The following is a 15896-nucleotide window of genomic DNA, read 5'->3' as shown; positions in this document are numbered from 1 at the left end:
ATTTATTACTAGGGTTTATAAATGACAAGCCATTCCTTTTGTTAAAAATAAGAGTAAAGGTCAAAAGTGGTCCTAAACATATAGTCAGAATACGAATTTGGTCTAAAACATTCACTTTTTGAAAAATTGCGTCCAAAACATTTAAAATCGTTATCGAAGTGGTCCTAAACATTTGAAATTGTTGTCGGAGTGGTCCTTTTTCGTAAAAAACTAACGGTCAACGCCTAAATAATGATTTTTAACTTAATTAATATACTAATGAATAATTAATTAAATAAAATTAAATATAAAATTAATAGAATGCTAAGAAATTTCAAAATCAACTATTTCTCCCTCTTTTTCCTTCCTCTTCCATCTCTCATTCGTTCTTCCTAAATCGGAATCTCTCTCTTCTTCTCTCTGGCGCTCAACGTCGTCACGTCTTTCTCTCGACTGACAACGAGCAGGCAGAGGCGACGGAAGCAAAACCATCTTCCAGCAACAACGACCGCATCGGCAGAGATAACAATGTCGGACCGCCGAGAAATAAAATGAGAGAGAGATAAGAGGACCGAAAGAAATGGGGGTTGATGGCGACAGCAATGGTGGACGGCGACGGTTTTGATCTCGGATAGCAACAATGCGGAGAAACACACGATGACGACGATTTGTGGAGGAGTCAGCATAGAGAGAAAGACGCAACGACGTTGAGCGCAGGAAGAACGAAGGAGAGATGGAAGAGAAGGAAAAAGAGGAAAAAATAGTCGATATTGAAATTTCTTAGCATTCTATTAATTTTATATTTAATTTTGTTTAATTAATTATGCATTAGTATATTAATTAAGTTAAAAAATCATTAATTAGGCGTTGACCGTTAGTTTTTGATGAAAAATGACCACTTCGACAGCGATTTCAAATGTTTAGGACCACTTCGATAACGATTTCAAATGTTTTGGACCCGATTTTCACAAAGTGAATGTTTTGGACCAAATTCGTATTCCGACTATATGTTTAGGACCAATTTTGACCTTTACTCTAAAAATAATTTTGAATAAAATTATACTCCCTCTGTCCCACTTTAGGAGTCTCGGTCACTTTTGCACACCCGTTTTATAAAAATCATAATAATTATTTAACTATTTTTTATGATTTTTACAAAATGGGTGTGCAAAAGTGACCGAGACTCCTAAAATGGGACGGAGGGATTTTTTTGGAAAAAGAATAAAAATTCAAATATTTTAACTTAATTCGGTCAAAATCAAATTAAGATTTGTTGACTGTTAAATTTAAACAGTTCCGTCCAATTTGGACTAAATGTGACCCATTTTTATTTGTGAGAGGCCGAATAATTCAAAAGATAATGTGTTGGACCAAAATTGTAAAATCGTCATATGTTTAGGACCAAAAAGGACCTTTACTCCTAATTAAATCACAAATTATGACAAATTTTTTTATCAATTGTCCCATAGTTTAAATTTTTTGGAGAGTATATGACATTATTTAGTGACATGACATCATTTATGTAGCATTATTTAATGATATGACATTATAATGTGGTATTACAAAATTAAAAAAAGATGGAATAATTGAACTAAGAACGTTTTTCTTTTGAATAAAATCCTAAATCTGAAAATGATGGAATGGAACGACATCGTTTTAAGGGTGTTGAGACGAATAAACGACGTTTATGTCAACGTAGGAAGACACATGTCAACATCAAACCATAATAGCTAATGGTACCTGATCTTTCACTTTCGCACGTAAATGGTACCTGATCTTTATTTTATATCGTTTTCGGTACCTACAAATCACATTTTTGGTACCTGATGTAATTTTCTTCCCAAAATGCCCTCTAAACAAATACATTTTCCCATTCATGTCATAAATGATATTTTGGGCATAAATAAAATTAGTACAAAAAGTGATATTATAATATCTTCTCCCATTCTCCTCACTCTTTATACTATTATTTTTAATCAATATTAATATTATTACTTTGATGTTATAGATTTATAATTAATGTATTTTTTATATCATTCAAATATACTTAATTATAATTATAGATATAATAATATTTAATTATTATAATAGTATTATTATTATAATACTAAAAAATGATAGTAGTTAATAAATAGAGTGAACTACGAAAATAGTCCCTGGACTATGCGTTTATTTCCTTTGTTTTCTATTTCCCTTCGTCTAGGTATGCAGATCTGTAAGTTCTTCGTTATTTATGCATAGATTTGATTCCAAGTTAGTAGCTCTGTTTTTTATTTGCTTATGTGTTTTCTCAAGAAGTTTTATGCGAATTTGGTTGTAGAAGACGATGTCACTGTCAGTTAGTACTAGAGTTAGTTATTCTGCCACTTTCCAGTCGTACTCTGCTTTTTCTTAGATGTGGTCCCATCGTAGAATTATTCCCTAGGTCTAGCTGTTAGATTAAGTTTCTTTCTAATATTCCCAAGTCAAGTTAATTTTAATTTTTCCTCAACCAAAGAAAATGCGTGGCAGCAGCCAACACCAAAAATACTCCCAAATCCTTGATTACGATTCTTACGCATCCTTCTCTGTGGGATCGATCCCTACTTCCCTATACTAGGTTTAGTAAAGTGGTTGAGGGTTTTTGAAGCGGGGAAGTACTTGTGTGTCCGACGACCGGGATTCCGCACAACCTACGAGTTCCTAGACCAAGTGATCTAGTGGACTTGCTGGATCTGGGGAACCTGCCTTATTTGAATATCGCAACACTGCACACACACCACACTTGTACTGTCACATCCACACGTAGCTTCAACCATCCTTCACTTTGTTTCTTTATTTCAATATTAGATTTAATTTTATAAAACTAAATTTTAAATTTCCATTCTTAAATATCAATAATTTTTTTAATTATTAAAATTACTATTAAATAACAAATTAATAGTTTTAATCAATATTTGATAGCGTCTAATATTTAATCCATAAGGTACGACGACACCTTAGTTTTAATTATAAATAGATTATATAACACGATTTATTCTGAAATAAATATGCATCTAATGTAAGACTAATATAATTTTCGTTTATTAATTTGAAAACAATCAAAATTAACTAGAAAATTTCAACAAAAATTCTCCTATATCAAATTTTTAGTAGTATCAAATTTTTAGTCAACTTCATAATAGTTTTAGTCAAATTCTCCTATACATTAGATGCATATTTATTTCAGAATAAATCGTGTTATATGATCTATTTATGATTAAAACTATTAATTATTGATTAAAACTAAGGCGACGTCGTACCTTATTGATTAAATATTAGACGCTATCAAATATTGATTAAAACTATTAATTTTTTATTTAATAGTAATTTTAATAATTAAAAAAAATTATTGATATTTAAAAATTGAAATTTAATATTTAATTTTATAAAAGTAAATCTAATATTGAAATAAAGAAACAAAGTGAAGGATGACAAAAGGAAAGAAGAATGATAATTTTGAAATAATATCATATTTAGTACATCACAAAAATAATATCTGATTTAAAATGTAAAAAGACCAAATTGTCCAAACCTCCTAAAACTCCCTAAAAGGGTATTTTCGTCACGAAACAGTGAAAAATGACCATTTTCGAGATAAACGCTAGTCCAGGGTTGTATGGGAATATTTTTAAAGTCCAGGGTTCATTGGCGAGATTAACGCATAGTTTAGGGTTTAGGGTTTAGTATAAATAAGTGTAGTATAATTATACTCCCTCCGTCCATAAAAAATAGAGCAATTCGTGTATGACATGAGTTTTAATGTAGAATTGGTAAAGTAAGAGAGACGGGAAAAAAGTAAGAGAGAAGGAGAAAATGTAAGCGGGAAGTAGTGTTAGTGGAATGATGTGTAGGGCTATTATTTGTTGAAAACTTTCCATAAATGAATGTGCTCTATTTTTTTTGGACGGCCAAAAAGGTAATTGTGCTCTATTTTTTGTGGACGGAGGGAGTATAAATTATGAATCACCATAATATTATGTAATTATTATTATTATTGTTGTTGTTGTTGTTGTTGTTGTTGTTGTTGTTGTTGTTGTTGTTGTTGTTGTTGTTGTTGTTGTTGTTGTTGTTGTTGTTGTTGTTGTTGTTGTTGTTGTTGTTGTTGTTATTATTATTATTATTATTATTTTAACATTGTGAATTGTATTCATAATTATATAAAGAGTTGAATATTTTTAGTTACGTGTTTCAACCTTTGAATGAGTATAAAAAATTTAATAAAAAATATTCAATTGATTTAATTACTTTAAATAATTATTAATTAGGCATTTTGTTCTTGATTTATATTATGAGTGCAATTAGATGTATGTAAAAACACTAAAAACAAAAAAAGAAAAAGAAGAGAATAAAAAAGAAGGAAGAAGAAACATAAACTAAGGAGAAAAAGAAAAAAGAAAGGAAGATAAAATGCTTAAAAAAAAGGATGAAGAAACTAAAGAAGAAAAAAAGAAATAAGAAAGGAAAAAAAATCACATATTTGGTACTCCTAATTGAAATATCCAAAAATATCCTTTGTTAAAAAAATCACATATTTGGTACTCAGGGTTATTTTTGTCATGAGGTACCAAAAACGATATAAAATAAAAATCAGGTACCATTTATGTGTGAAAGTGAAAGATCAGGTACCATTTATGTAGTTCACTCTTATTATTAAAGTAGGATCCACATTCCACTATTTTTTTCGCCAACTTTTCTTTATATTTCTTAAATCACATGCCGAATTCAAATGACTCCTAAATTGTGGGACGAAGGAAGTGATTAACAGACTTTGTAAATTGTGGGATAAATCAGAAGTCAAGTTGTAATGTAATTGACAATTCTTCCAGAATTAAATTTTAGTTGTAATCCTAAGATTGATAAATGTTATTGGTTAATAAATTTGTCCTCTTTTAATTCCATATTATGTGTTTCCTAAAAATGCATAATTTCAATCACTTAATTACAATAGCAGCATAATTGCAATCACTTCGAATATAACACCACATTGTTGCATCTTGATTTTAAAATAAAATCATGAAAGAACTTTTAGTTATCAATACTTGGGGAATCCACATCGTTATCTACCGATGGAAAAACATTTTCATGATCTTATCTTAAGCGCTAATATCATGTTTTAAATAACGATAGCAAGTATATTAATTAAATAAGTAAATAAAAGAGTCATTTTCTTTTATTGAAGAAGTAAAAATAATTTCCCTGGGATATTTCTTACTTTAATCTCTTTTCTAAATTATTTTATCTTTATCTCTTTACTTTATTCATTCTCTACTAAATTAAGTGAACATAATTTATATTTTAAATTCTTTATAAAAAAAAAACGACTCAATTATAGTTGAACATAAGACTCCACAGAAAAAAACTTGCAAGTATTAATTTGGATACATGGCACATTCATCAACTAAAACTCTTAAATCTCCTATTGAAATTTAATTAAAATGAATGTACCCTGCATTCAAACGCAATGGAGTGCACCTAAAAATTAAAATCACAATCTGAAAGAGTAATACCCTTAAATAAAACAATATATATCAGTCCGATAGAGCAATTTGATTTGATATATGCATCGAATCCAAAAAAAGCTTCATCACGTAAACAAGATCTCCTATTCCTTTTTTGAATTTCCAAGCATATTCCTAAATAAAGATATCACAATAACAGATTAACACTGCAATTCAATCAAAGCTAAACATTTTCAATTACAACCCGAGAAGCTAAATTGGAAGTCCAACATTGTGAAAATGAATCCGATCCTTTGCTCAAAACACAAGATTTGCACCCACTTCCTTTCTTTAACATGATATTTTTCTAATATCAATGCCTTCAAAAAACCTCAATAAAATGGAGTTAACATCCATGAGTTTGGCAGGATGAAGAAACGACGCGAACATAGAGGGCTACAACGAGGCTTGTGTTCAAGGCTTGTTAACCGCCTGAACACAAGCCTCATTAACTGCCTGAATAAGTGCCAAGGCGACGTCACCCCTGCAAAAGTTAAGAGTTTTGGCATTCCGAACGCCACCATATATGGAGAGATCATCATCCAGGTTGGCCGTGGCGAATCAGGCCCCGGGAAAGCAGCCACCGTTTGGTTGTATAGTGATTCCGATATTGATCCCGGTGAGTTCCATGTTCAAATTTATGATATTCTAGTTAGTCATTGGTCACTTGTTTTTTGTAATTAGGTAGCCTTGAAAATTAAGCAAGCTATTTGCGAGTAGAGAGGTTAACTGGGTCGGGATGACCCAGTCCAACTCGGGCTAGCCCACCAGAGAAACAAAGCGGGCATGGACTGGGCTTGTTGATTTTGACGGGATCCAATTAGGCATGTTTGCAACCTAAGACCAACATAGGACTAGGCCCACTAGGAGCCCAGTCCAAGCCCATCCCACGAAATACCCACCTGAAGCCCACCAGAGCAATTAGGTCTAGTTAACCCTTTTGTCTTAAAATATGAAATTTTGTTCCAGTTGAACTTTTGACCTTACGGCCTTACCAACTGACTTACACAGTTACATTAGTCACATTTTGATTTAATAAACTTGTACAATAATAGTTAATCCAGTCCAGACTATTACAGGGGTGATTAAAATAACCAAAAATTGAATATCCGATCTGAATCAAACTAAAATTTAAATCCAATCCAATTCATTTTGTTTTTTTTTTTTCGATTTTTCGATTTGATTCAATTCAGTTTAAACTTTTTGCTAATTTCAGTTTTTCGATTCAATCCGGATTAAAGAAAATAAATTTCTTTTTAGTATTATATTAATGAAATATTGTACTAAAAACTAATTCTATTTGTATTGATTTATAGTAGGGATAGTGGTCCATAAAACCATAAACTTTGGCAAATTTTGGTGTTACCCACGAACTTATTGGTCTAAAATATCACAAACTTTGCGTTTTATTTGTTATTTTCCATGGCAGGTCAATCACCATATTCAACGAACTTACGTGCATTTTTTTTATCCTACTTGGCACTACTAAATCAATGTGGTTTCTACGTGACTTTTTTTTTTATCATACTTACCATAAACTTAAAAAGCGGTAGAGAGTATCATGAACATTTCACGATTGCCCACATAGAACAAGTTATTCGTCGAAGATATCTTATTTAGGTTGGGTAGGAAAATAACAAATAAAATGCAAAAGTTGTGATATTTTAGACAAATATCTCTTTATAATATTAAAATTTGTAATAATATTTAGATTTTATAAAAAAATGCAATTGTTTGGATATGTTAATTGGTTAATACGATATAATTTTGTATTGATAATTGAAAATTAATTTTGGATTTTCTCTTTTTTGGATATATTATGCAATTTCGGTTTTTCAAGATCGGTTTTGTACTCCCTTCGTCCCCCCAATATGTATACACCTTTGACCTGACATGAGTTTTGAAAAATTAAAAGGAAAATAGATTGAAAAAGTTAGCTGAATGTGAGTTATATACTTTTATGTACTCTCTTCGTCCACCAATAATTGTCCCATTTTGTGATTCTCATCCGTCCACCAATTAATTTCTATTTGCTTTTTTACGTATTATTTTCATCCTATTTGCTTATTTATTACTTTTGGCAATAGACCCCACATCTCACTCATATTTTATTATAATATATAAAAGTATGACTCACATTCCACCAACCTTTTCAATCCACCTTTTACTATATCTTAAAACTAGTGCACGATCAAACTTATATTGGTGTAGGATGGAGTATAGTAATATTGTAATAAAATATGGGTAAAATGAGTCGGTTGAATTTAAAGTCCACTATCAAAAGTAGTAAAAATAAAGTGAGACAATTAATAAAATACAAACCAAAATGAAAATTTAGAGCACTTAAGGTGGGACAAAGGGAGTAGTTTAGATTTCAGTTGTTCTAATTTTTTGATACATTTATGAAATTTTTGTTTTTCGGGTTCAAATTTACGAAGAATTCGGTTTCATTTTCATAAAATTTTGATTTTTCGCTTTGGTTTGGTTTAGCCAAAAAAACAAACAAAAAAAAAAACGAATACTCACACCCAGCCCAGGCCCACTTTAAAGCACATGCCCTATTTGACTGGGCTGCAGACATGTGCTTGAGTTGGTCTGGGCCTCAAACCAGGTAGGCATCCTAGGCTTGGTCTGGCACGGTCCAATTTATTTGACAACTCTATTCTCGAGCTAAAAGAAAAAAATAGATATATGCGGGCGTCTCAATTGGTAAGAATTTTCATCTCTGGCCAATAGGTTGGGGTTCGAGACATCTTGTGTGAATTATATCAAAATAATATATTGTTTTCTCATGTTAATACTAGGCACCGGAAAAGGAAAACTTACACAGAAAGCTGTTCTCCAAAAAGGAAGCATCGAAGAGGAAATGGACAACAGCTCCTGTGGTAAAGTTCTGCGGTATGAAGTGGAGTTCATAATTGAGCCAGACTTCGGAGCTCCGGGAGCAATCTCCGTGAAAAACGAGCACAAACACGAGTTTTTCCTTCGAAATATATCTTTGCAAGGATACAACAACATAGTTCATTTCGAATGCAACTCGTGGCTCTATCCTTTCCACTTAACCAAACAAGAGCGTGTTTTCTTCCCAAACACGGTTAGTTTTGTTAGATACAGCACTTCTTGATCGCTGAATTTTACCGTGATTTGATTTTCTGTGTCTTTTCATCATTAGTGTTATCTCCCGAGCCAAACACCGCCTGCTCTGGTGGAACTGAGAAAAGACGAACTCGTGAGATTGAGAGGGAATGGAACCGGAGAAAGACGAAAATGGGAACAAGTCTATGATTACGACTACTACAACGATCTTGGCATACCTGAAAGAAGCCCTGAATATGGAAGACCTGTTTTAGGTGGAACACAGTCGTTTCCATATCCGCGTAGGTTGAGAACCGGCCGCCCTTCAAACAACTATGGTACCTGCAGATATTTTTAATTGATTTTGCTTTCAGCATCATCAGCTCAATGTGGAGAGAATAAATATGTGCAGATACTCGAACTGAGAAGCGACTGCATGGATGGTTCAATACGGATATATATGTACCTCCAGATGAGCGCTTTAGCCAACAGAAACTCTCTGAATTCACAACAAACGCAGTAAGGGCTGCTGTCCATTTTGTGATGCCTGAAGCAAGAGCGGTCTTCAACCAAGAAACGAGCCATTTTGAGTCCTTCGATCAGATTCATAGGATGTTTGTGAGAAACAGAAATCAATCGGTTGATGAATGGATGTTGAAGCGTTTAAAACACGAACTGTCAGATGATCTTTTCAAGAAGCTAAAACAAGTGATCACGGAGAAACCTGCTAAGTTCCAGTTGCCTCGGATTGCAGCAGGTAATGCTACTTATCACTGGATGCAAAACTAAGATCAGAATTATGACATATTTAGATGTTATGCATCGCAGGGAACCAATTTGCATGTATGGACGACAATGAATTTGGACGGCAGATGCTCGCTGGAACTAATCCAACTGTAATTTCATCTCTGCAGGTAACCTCCGAACAATGAAAAAGCCATCAGCTTTGATCGAATTTCTGAAGCCCTTGTTTCTCAATTACACTTATTATCAACACGGATTCACACAAGTTTTCTATATATTGCAGAATTTCCCTCCAGAAGGCAGCAATGGAGTGAAGAGTTCGATAAAAGAATCTGACATAGAGCATAACCTTGATGGTCTGACAATCACAGAGGTAGAAAGGAATCCATCTTGATATGCAATAACTCTCTACAATCTTCATCTTCTACCGTTTATATGCAGGCAATGAACCAGTGGAGACTTTTCAAGTTAGATCACCATGATTATCTGATGCCATTCTTGACGAGAATAAACAGAGATGAGGGTGTATGTGCTTATGCATCACGCACGTTACTCTTCTTGAGAGACGATTGCACACTGAAACCAGTAGCCATAGAACTGAGCTTGCCTGGCTCTTTGTACCATGAGGAAATCAGCAGAGTTTTACGTCCAGCACATGAAGGGACAGAAGCTGCCCTCTGGCAACTTGCAAAAGCTCATGTAGCAGCAGCAGACTCAGTTTACCATCATCTAGTCAGCCACTGGTGAGCAATGAGACTATCATGCTATTTCACTCTGATCTTAGTATTTGAAACCATTTACTGAAGCAGTTCACCTTTTTCTAGGCTACATACACATGCAGTAGTCGAGCCATTTATCATTGCAACTCAAAGGAAGTTGAGTGCTATGCACCCCATTCACCGGTTACTCGAACCTCATTTCAAAGACACCTTGCAAGTAAATGCACTGGCAAGGAGCATGTTGGTAAATGCTGGAGGAATTCTTGAAAAGATACTGTTTACCGGTGACATCTCAATGGAGCTCTCATCATCTCTATACAGAAGCTGGAGATTTGATGAGCAAAGCCTCCCTGCAGACCTGATCAAAAGGTATTATTCATTATTTCTGCACAGCCATAGCTTAAATTTATGCGCTTCTCTTACAGTCTTCTGTTCTACGAAAACATTTCTCAGAGGTTTTGCCAGATATAACCCGAATCAGCCAGAAAACATCGAACTTCTCTTTCAAGATTATCCCTATGGTGCAGATGGACTTGATATTTGGATAGCCATAAAAAACTGGGTGATAGAATACTGTTCTTACTTCTACGAAGATGACGCCTCTTTAAGGTCCGACAATGAGATTGCAGAGTGGTGGTCGGAGATCAGATATGTCGGTCATGGGGATAAGTGCAACGAAACATGGTGGTATGAAATGAAAACTGTGTCTGAACTGATTGAGACTATAACAACTCTAATATGGACTGTCTCGGCTCATCATGCTGCAATAAGCTTAGGACAGTACGACTATGCAGGCTATCCACCAAACCGTCCAACAGCATGTCGGAAACCTATTCCATATGAAGGGACAATGGAGTTTGCCGAGCTTCTCATAGATCCAGACAAATATTTTCTCAGTATGTTACCTGAAAAGTTTGAGACGGCTCTTGGAATAGCTGTGATTGATGTTCTGTCAAGGCGCTTGTCCGGTGAAATGAGCTTAGGGCAACAGCCTTCACTGAAATGGATAGCAGATGGAAGGATACTTCGGATGTTCGGAAGTTTCAAAGATGACCTCGAAGAAGTGAAGCAAAGAATCCAAGTTAGAAACCGAGACCCCAAGCTGAAGAACAGACGGGGGAAAGATGATTCCCTGTACGAGCTTCTGTATCCTGAAACATCAGTGGTTGGATCAAGTGATGGAGTACCGAGAAGTGGAATTCCCAACAGCATATCCATATGATGTCTTCAAAGATCTTGCTGCTGTAATATGAAACACAAAATAGCAACGTTGTGTGAATCTGAGAGCAAGTTTGAGTTTGTGATACCATTGAATCTAACTGGACAGACAAACAAACAAACAAACAACACATCTCAGCATCATTTGCAAAAAAACGTGTCTGTAATTTATAATTTAAGATCTTTACAGCTTGTTATACAAACATAACTCTTAGTTCTGAATGACAAAAATAGCAATGCTAAACCTTGTGACTATCGTCAACAGGTGGAATTACAACTGTAGCTTTCAATCTTCTTTAGCTGCAGGAGACTAAAGCCCAGGAAAAGCACTTCATATGCAACTGTACTCAAGTAACTCAACGGCATCCATCTTCAGTAGCTAATCATTCGAGCAGTAGAGATCCCTCACCAAGAATGGAACTGGAAGATAACGGTCAAATTGAGCGTGGATGGCTGTCCAAGTTCTTGAATGGAACTTATTAAGTGCCAACGGGTACGCCATGGCTTTCAAGATATTCATCAACTGAAAATCTGTACGTGGGGCATCTTAACCCATCACAGTGCGTAGAAATTGGACAATAGTTTAACAGGCCCTATTCCAGGTGATGCCATGAAAATGATGAATGTTAAAGTTCATCCAGATTAATCATCTCATCATTATTCCAGCATATTACTGATTTCTCCTGCTGCATCTTGGCTCCAGAAAATACTTTGGTTTCATCTGTGGCTTGGGCCAAGCACTCTGCTAGATCTGGTTTCCACAAATCAGATTTGCAAACTCTTCTATATGTCTCGTAATCTGCAGCTTTCAGGCCTTCGAATATCATATTTTCCAGCTTATTAGAGAATCGTTCTCCAGAATCCATTATCCCAAGAAAACTTTTTGAGAAACCAGGAGTCCAGAAAACAACTATAGCACATTTCCTATCCACCATCTTAACATCAAATTCTTCCGAGAAAACATCATGTGAATTACACAGAACGTCTTTCAGATCTTGGGCCGACATTCCCTTTCTAAACCCCCACAAGAATACCAAATTTCTTAAGCTAACCGTTCTACTTTTGGATGTCCAAATTCTCACGTCATCATTGCAAGGATCTCTAACATCACTTGAACAAAACATATTGGAACTGCATTGAAGTAAAGCAGGCAAATGGGTATGACCTCCTTCAGGAATCTCTAAAGAGATTTTCAGTATAGAGCACAATTTAACAAACAACTGGCATACTTTCATAACACTATGCCTATGAACATCGACACAGTCTGTCTTCTCCGCTGAAAAAGGAAGTCATCACTTATTAATTAACACCTATGTTTTAATAAAACACATCAATACTATCAAAATCAGGACAAGTAGATTATAGGAAAGACTTTCGAGTTAAGTATGTGATTTGATGTACTTGAGTACCTACCTTCATAAGAAACTTCCATATCTACTGACGCAGAGAACCTACTATCCAGATAGGAAATGGCTGATGACAAGTTATTCATTTTATCAAATAATCCAAGTTCTTTCATAAGATGGTTGACATCGAGTATATGAGGAAAAACCGAAAGCAAAGAACTCGAGAATTCATTTGTAGTTGGAGGAAGTGGAGCAAGGAACTTTTCATGTATGAAAGCAAAATCTGGGGGAAAAACACAACAACAAAAGTGCAGGGCATTAATATGAACATTGGCAGATATTGGGTTCTGAAATGAATACAATGATTTAAAGCAGAGACGGACCGTTAAGTGAGTTGTGCACAACAACCGGCCTCTGAGAAGTAGAAATCAAGTCTATCACCTCTCGAAAGCCACTAACAAGCCTTCTCTGCTCCTCTTCCAGATCTTGAATTTCTTTCTACATTGTAAAATGAAAATTAAAAAAATTCGTTAAATCAACATACACCTTGCAACGATCTAGATCAATTTATTTACCACAAGAAGATTCTTATCTTCTTCTGAACACGTCAAAACAACTTGAACAGCCTCTACCCCTGCTTTTGCCGGAGGACGTACTAGTACAATATTAACAAACTCTTTCAACGCCTGTAACTCATATCCAGAAAATCAAAAGACAGAAAACAAGCATCAAAATGCATCTTGCATGAACTGTAGTTATTCCGGTAAACTCACCTCCGATGTAAGCTGCACCTGGCGTTCACTGCAGACATCTATGGTCAAGGATGGTCTGGAACCATAGTTTTCAGATCTTTCTACTAGTTTCCTCAATGAACTTATCAGATAATCTGCAACTTCAGATGCATGCTTACAATATCAATGGCAAAAAATAGCATATCATAAGAAGATGTAACATTGCTCACCCTCAGTTTTATGTTGATTGTTACAACCATTCATCCAGTTCTTAACTCGAGTTTTGATCCTTTCAGAAAATATAACATCTGCAACTGACAAGGCTGAAGTAGATAGCAAACCGCCACCGTTCAGTAATACACTTCGAGTTTGAACTGTTGCAGCTGATTCTTGTGCTCTAGACATGTATGATATGCCTGTCAGAAAGAAAATGAAATGTGCCTGGTTCACAATAAACAGGCAGGAAATAGAGGCAAGCTAAAGAGAAAGTCTAGTTGAGCTACTACCACATACCATTGTATATGCAAGCATTGAAATCAAAACCTTCTTGCGCCATAGAGGCCAAACTCGATGATTGGCATGAAAAAACATAAGATGGCATCCCAGCTTTCACCTCATGCCTCGGAAACAACTGGAAGTTATACCTGCAATAGAAGTGGGAGAACTGAATTTGAAATGCTTCCATCTAAACATCAACAGATGAATAAATTTTCGCAAACTTTAGCTTCTAGATTATTAGCTACACATGTCATTACAACTCCTGCTAGATAGAAACGGCCACATCTATAACTCTTGAAGGATATATTGAATCATTCAATGATCACCGACCAAATTAAGCTCAGAAGCCAAAATCCAACAATTATCAATTATCCTAATAGGCTTTTTACTGAGATTACTATACCAAATTACCAATTCAATGATATTCAAATTCCAAGTAAACATTGATAGCTTCGTAGCATCATTAATTTTGCATAAATTGGCTGGATTACTACTCCACTAAGAATGGTAGGAATTTTCACCATCATAATGCCTTCCTTCTCCACACAACAACGACAAACAAGCAGGAGAATTAAATTGAATTGCAGCCGGAAAGAAAATCCTTCCATTTCTAAAAGGTAAAGGAATGCTGAATTCAGGTTATAAAAGCTATGGCAAAGAGTTGAAGGCATACGGATTGGCGATGAGCTTAGAAGCTTTGACCGAGAAAGGGCAAACCGAGAACTGTAGAATCTGAAATCGCTCAGCGGCGCGCTTGGCCTTCAAATAAGCGGTCTCCTCCGTGTCAATCGGGAGGCATTTTTGCCACGGCGCGGAGTAGCTGCCGGTCTTCTGCAACGAAACCGCTACGAAATCGGAGCTGAAGATGCTTTCCTTGATTTCAGCTAAAGTCTCGGAGAAGTTAGATTTAATCACTTGCTTCACCGGCCGTTGGTAGCGGCGGCGGTGGCCGGCGGCTGTTTGCGAGCAGAAATAGCGTCCGAAATACATTTTCAGAAGTAGTACGACTGTACGAGTACGGATACATTGAAATTTTTCACCTTATTTCATTTATTTCGTGCAAAAACATATTCTTAGTTCCTTATACTTTAGTCAAAATGTTCATTAGGTTTTTGTACAATTTTTTCGTTTCAATAAGTCCTTATACTTTTCACTATATTTTTATCAAGTCCTCGTACAATTTTTCGTTTTAGTAGGTCATTATACTTTTATCATTACTTTCATTAGGTCCTTGTACAATCTTTTATTTTAGGGATTTTTTTACATTTATCTTGGATAATAATCTAAATTTAATTAAACTTAATGAACTTTTTAATATTCCATTATTTAACTTAGCATAGTCTATAGAGATAATATCATCTTGTTTTTCAATAATCTTGTTGTAGAGAATAATAAAAAAATTAACCGTGATGAAGATTAAAATCTAAGTTTTTTTTTTAAATAAATATATAATTTTCAATTTATTATTTATATTTATATTGAAAGATACATTTCCTGAATATTTATAATCATAAGATAATTTAAATAATAAAACTAAGAGGTTCATTAAATTTAATTAAATATAAATTATTATCTAAGATAAAAGTAAAAGATATTTTAAAATAAAAAATTGTATAAGAACCTAATAAAAGTTATAATCAAAGTATAAGGACTTACTAAAACGAAAAAATTGTACGAGGATGTGATGAAATTTATGAGAAAGGTATGAGGACCTATTAAAACCAAAAAAATGTACGAGAACCTAATGAACATTTTGATTAAAGTATAAGGACCTAAGAATGTGTTTTGCCTTTATTTTTTGATATTGATTATTGCGATAAGTACAAACTTTGATGTTGAAATAACCAGGGGTGTCAAAATGAATATCGAGAATTGGATACCCGATATCCGAACCCGAAATATCGAGTAATTGATCTAGTTACCCGATATTTCTGATTTTAGTATCGGGTTCGGGTATAAGATTTTTGGATTATTGGGTATCGTGTAATCTGATATCCGATCAGGTATACCCAAAGTACTTTAATTAACCGATTTTTTAATTTATTTTGAATTTAATAAATTATGTAT

The 15896-nt window shown here is 34.4% G+C and overlaps 2 protein-coding genes across 7 annotated transcripts; one reads left to right on the top strand and one right to left on the bottom strand.

Annotated features, from left to right (window-relative positions):
* The first annotated feature begins 5867 nt into the window (after window positions 1-5867).
* On the top strand, window positions 5868-11258 carry LOC125195230 (linoleate 9S-lipoxygenase 6-like). Its single transcript, XM_048093412.1, has 9 exons — window positions 5868-6117; window positions 8303-8592; window positions 8671-8911; window positions 8986-9330; window positions 9402-9487; window positions 9601-9690; window positions 9759-10060; window positions 10142-10405; window positions 10490-11258. The coding sequence occupies exons 1-9, from the start codon at window positions 5868-5870 to the stop codon at window positions 11256-11258; spliced, it is 2637 nt and encodes an 878-aa protein (XP_047949369.1).
* On the bottom strand, window positions 8242-14836 carry LOC125220983 (poly(A)-specific ribonuclease PARN-like). 6 transcript variants are annotated; one of them, XR_007176360.1, is made up of 12 exons: window positions 14503-14836; window positions 13845-13975; window positions 13562-13747; window positions 13374-13492; window positions 13176-13286; window positions 12984-13098; window positions 12668-12883; window positions 11500-12530; window positions 9298-11355; window positions 9040-9166; window positions 8813-8915; window positions 8242-8709 (listed from the first exon to the last, which is right to left on the bottom strand). XR_007176360.1 is itself a non-coding variant. In XM_048123116.1 (8 exons), exons 1-8 carry the CDS (start codon window positions 14817-14819, stop codon window positions 11881-11883), a joined length of 1845 nt encoding a protein of 614 aa, XP_047979073.1. In that variant the 5' UTR covers window positions 14820-14836; the 3' UTR covers window positions 11399-11880. The 6 variants fall into 6 exon arrangements, 1 of the variants encoding a protein (XP_047979073.1); XR_007176359.1 differs by having other exon boundaries at window positions 9040-11355; XR_007176361.1 differs by having other exon boundaries at window positions 9040-11278.
* Between the last annotated feature and the right edge of the window lie 1060 nt (window positions 14837-15896).

Source organism: Salvia hispanica, chromosome 1, assembly GCF_023119035.1.
Source record: "Salvia hispanica cultivar TCC Black 2014 chromosome 1, UniMelb_Shisp_WGS_1.0, whole genome shotgun sequence".
NCBI lineage: Eukaryota > Viridiplantae > Streptophyta > Magnoliopsida > Lamiales > Lamiaceae > Salvia > Salvia hispanica.
The sequence above is the reverse complement of the archived record's forward strand: the minus strand, read 5'-3'. Positions and strand labels throughout refer to the sequence as shown.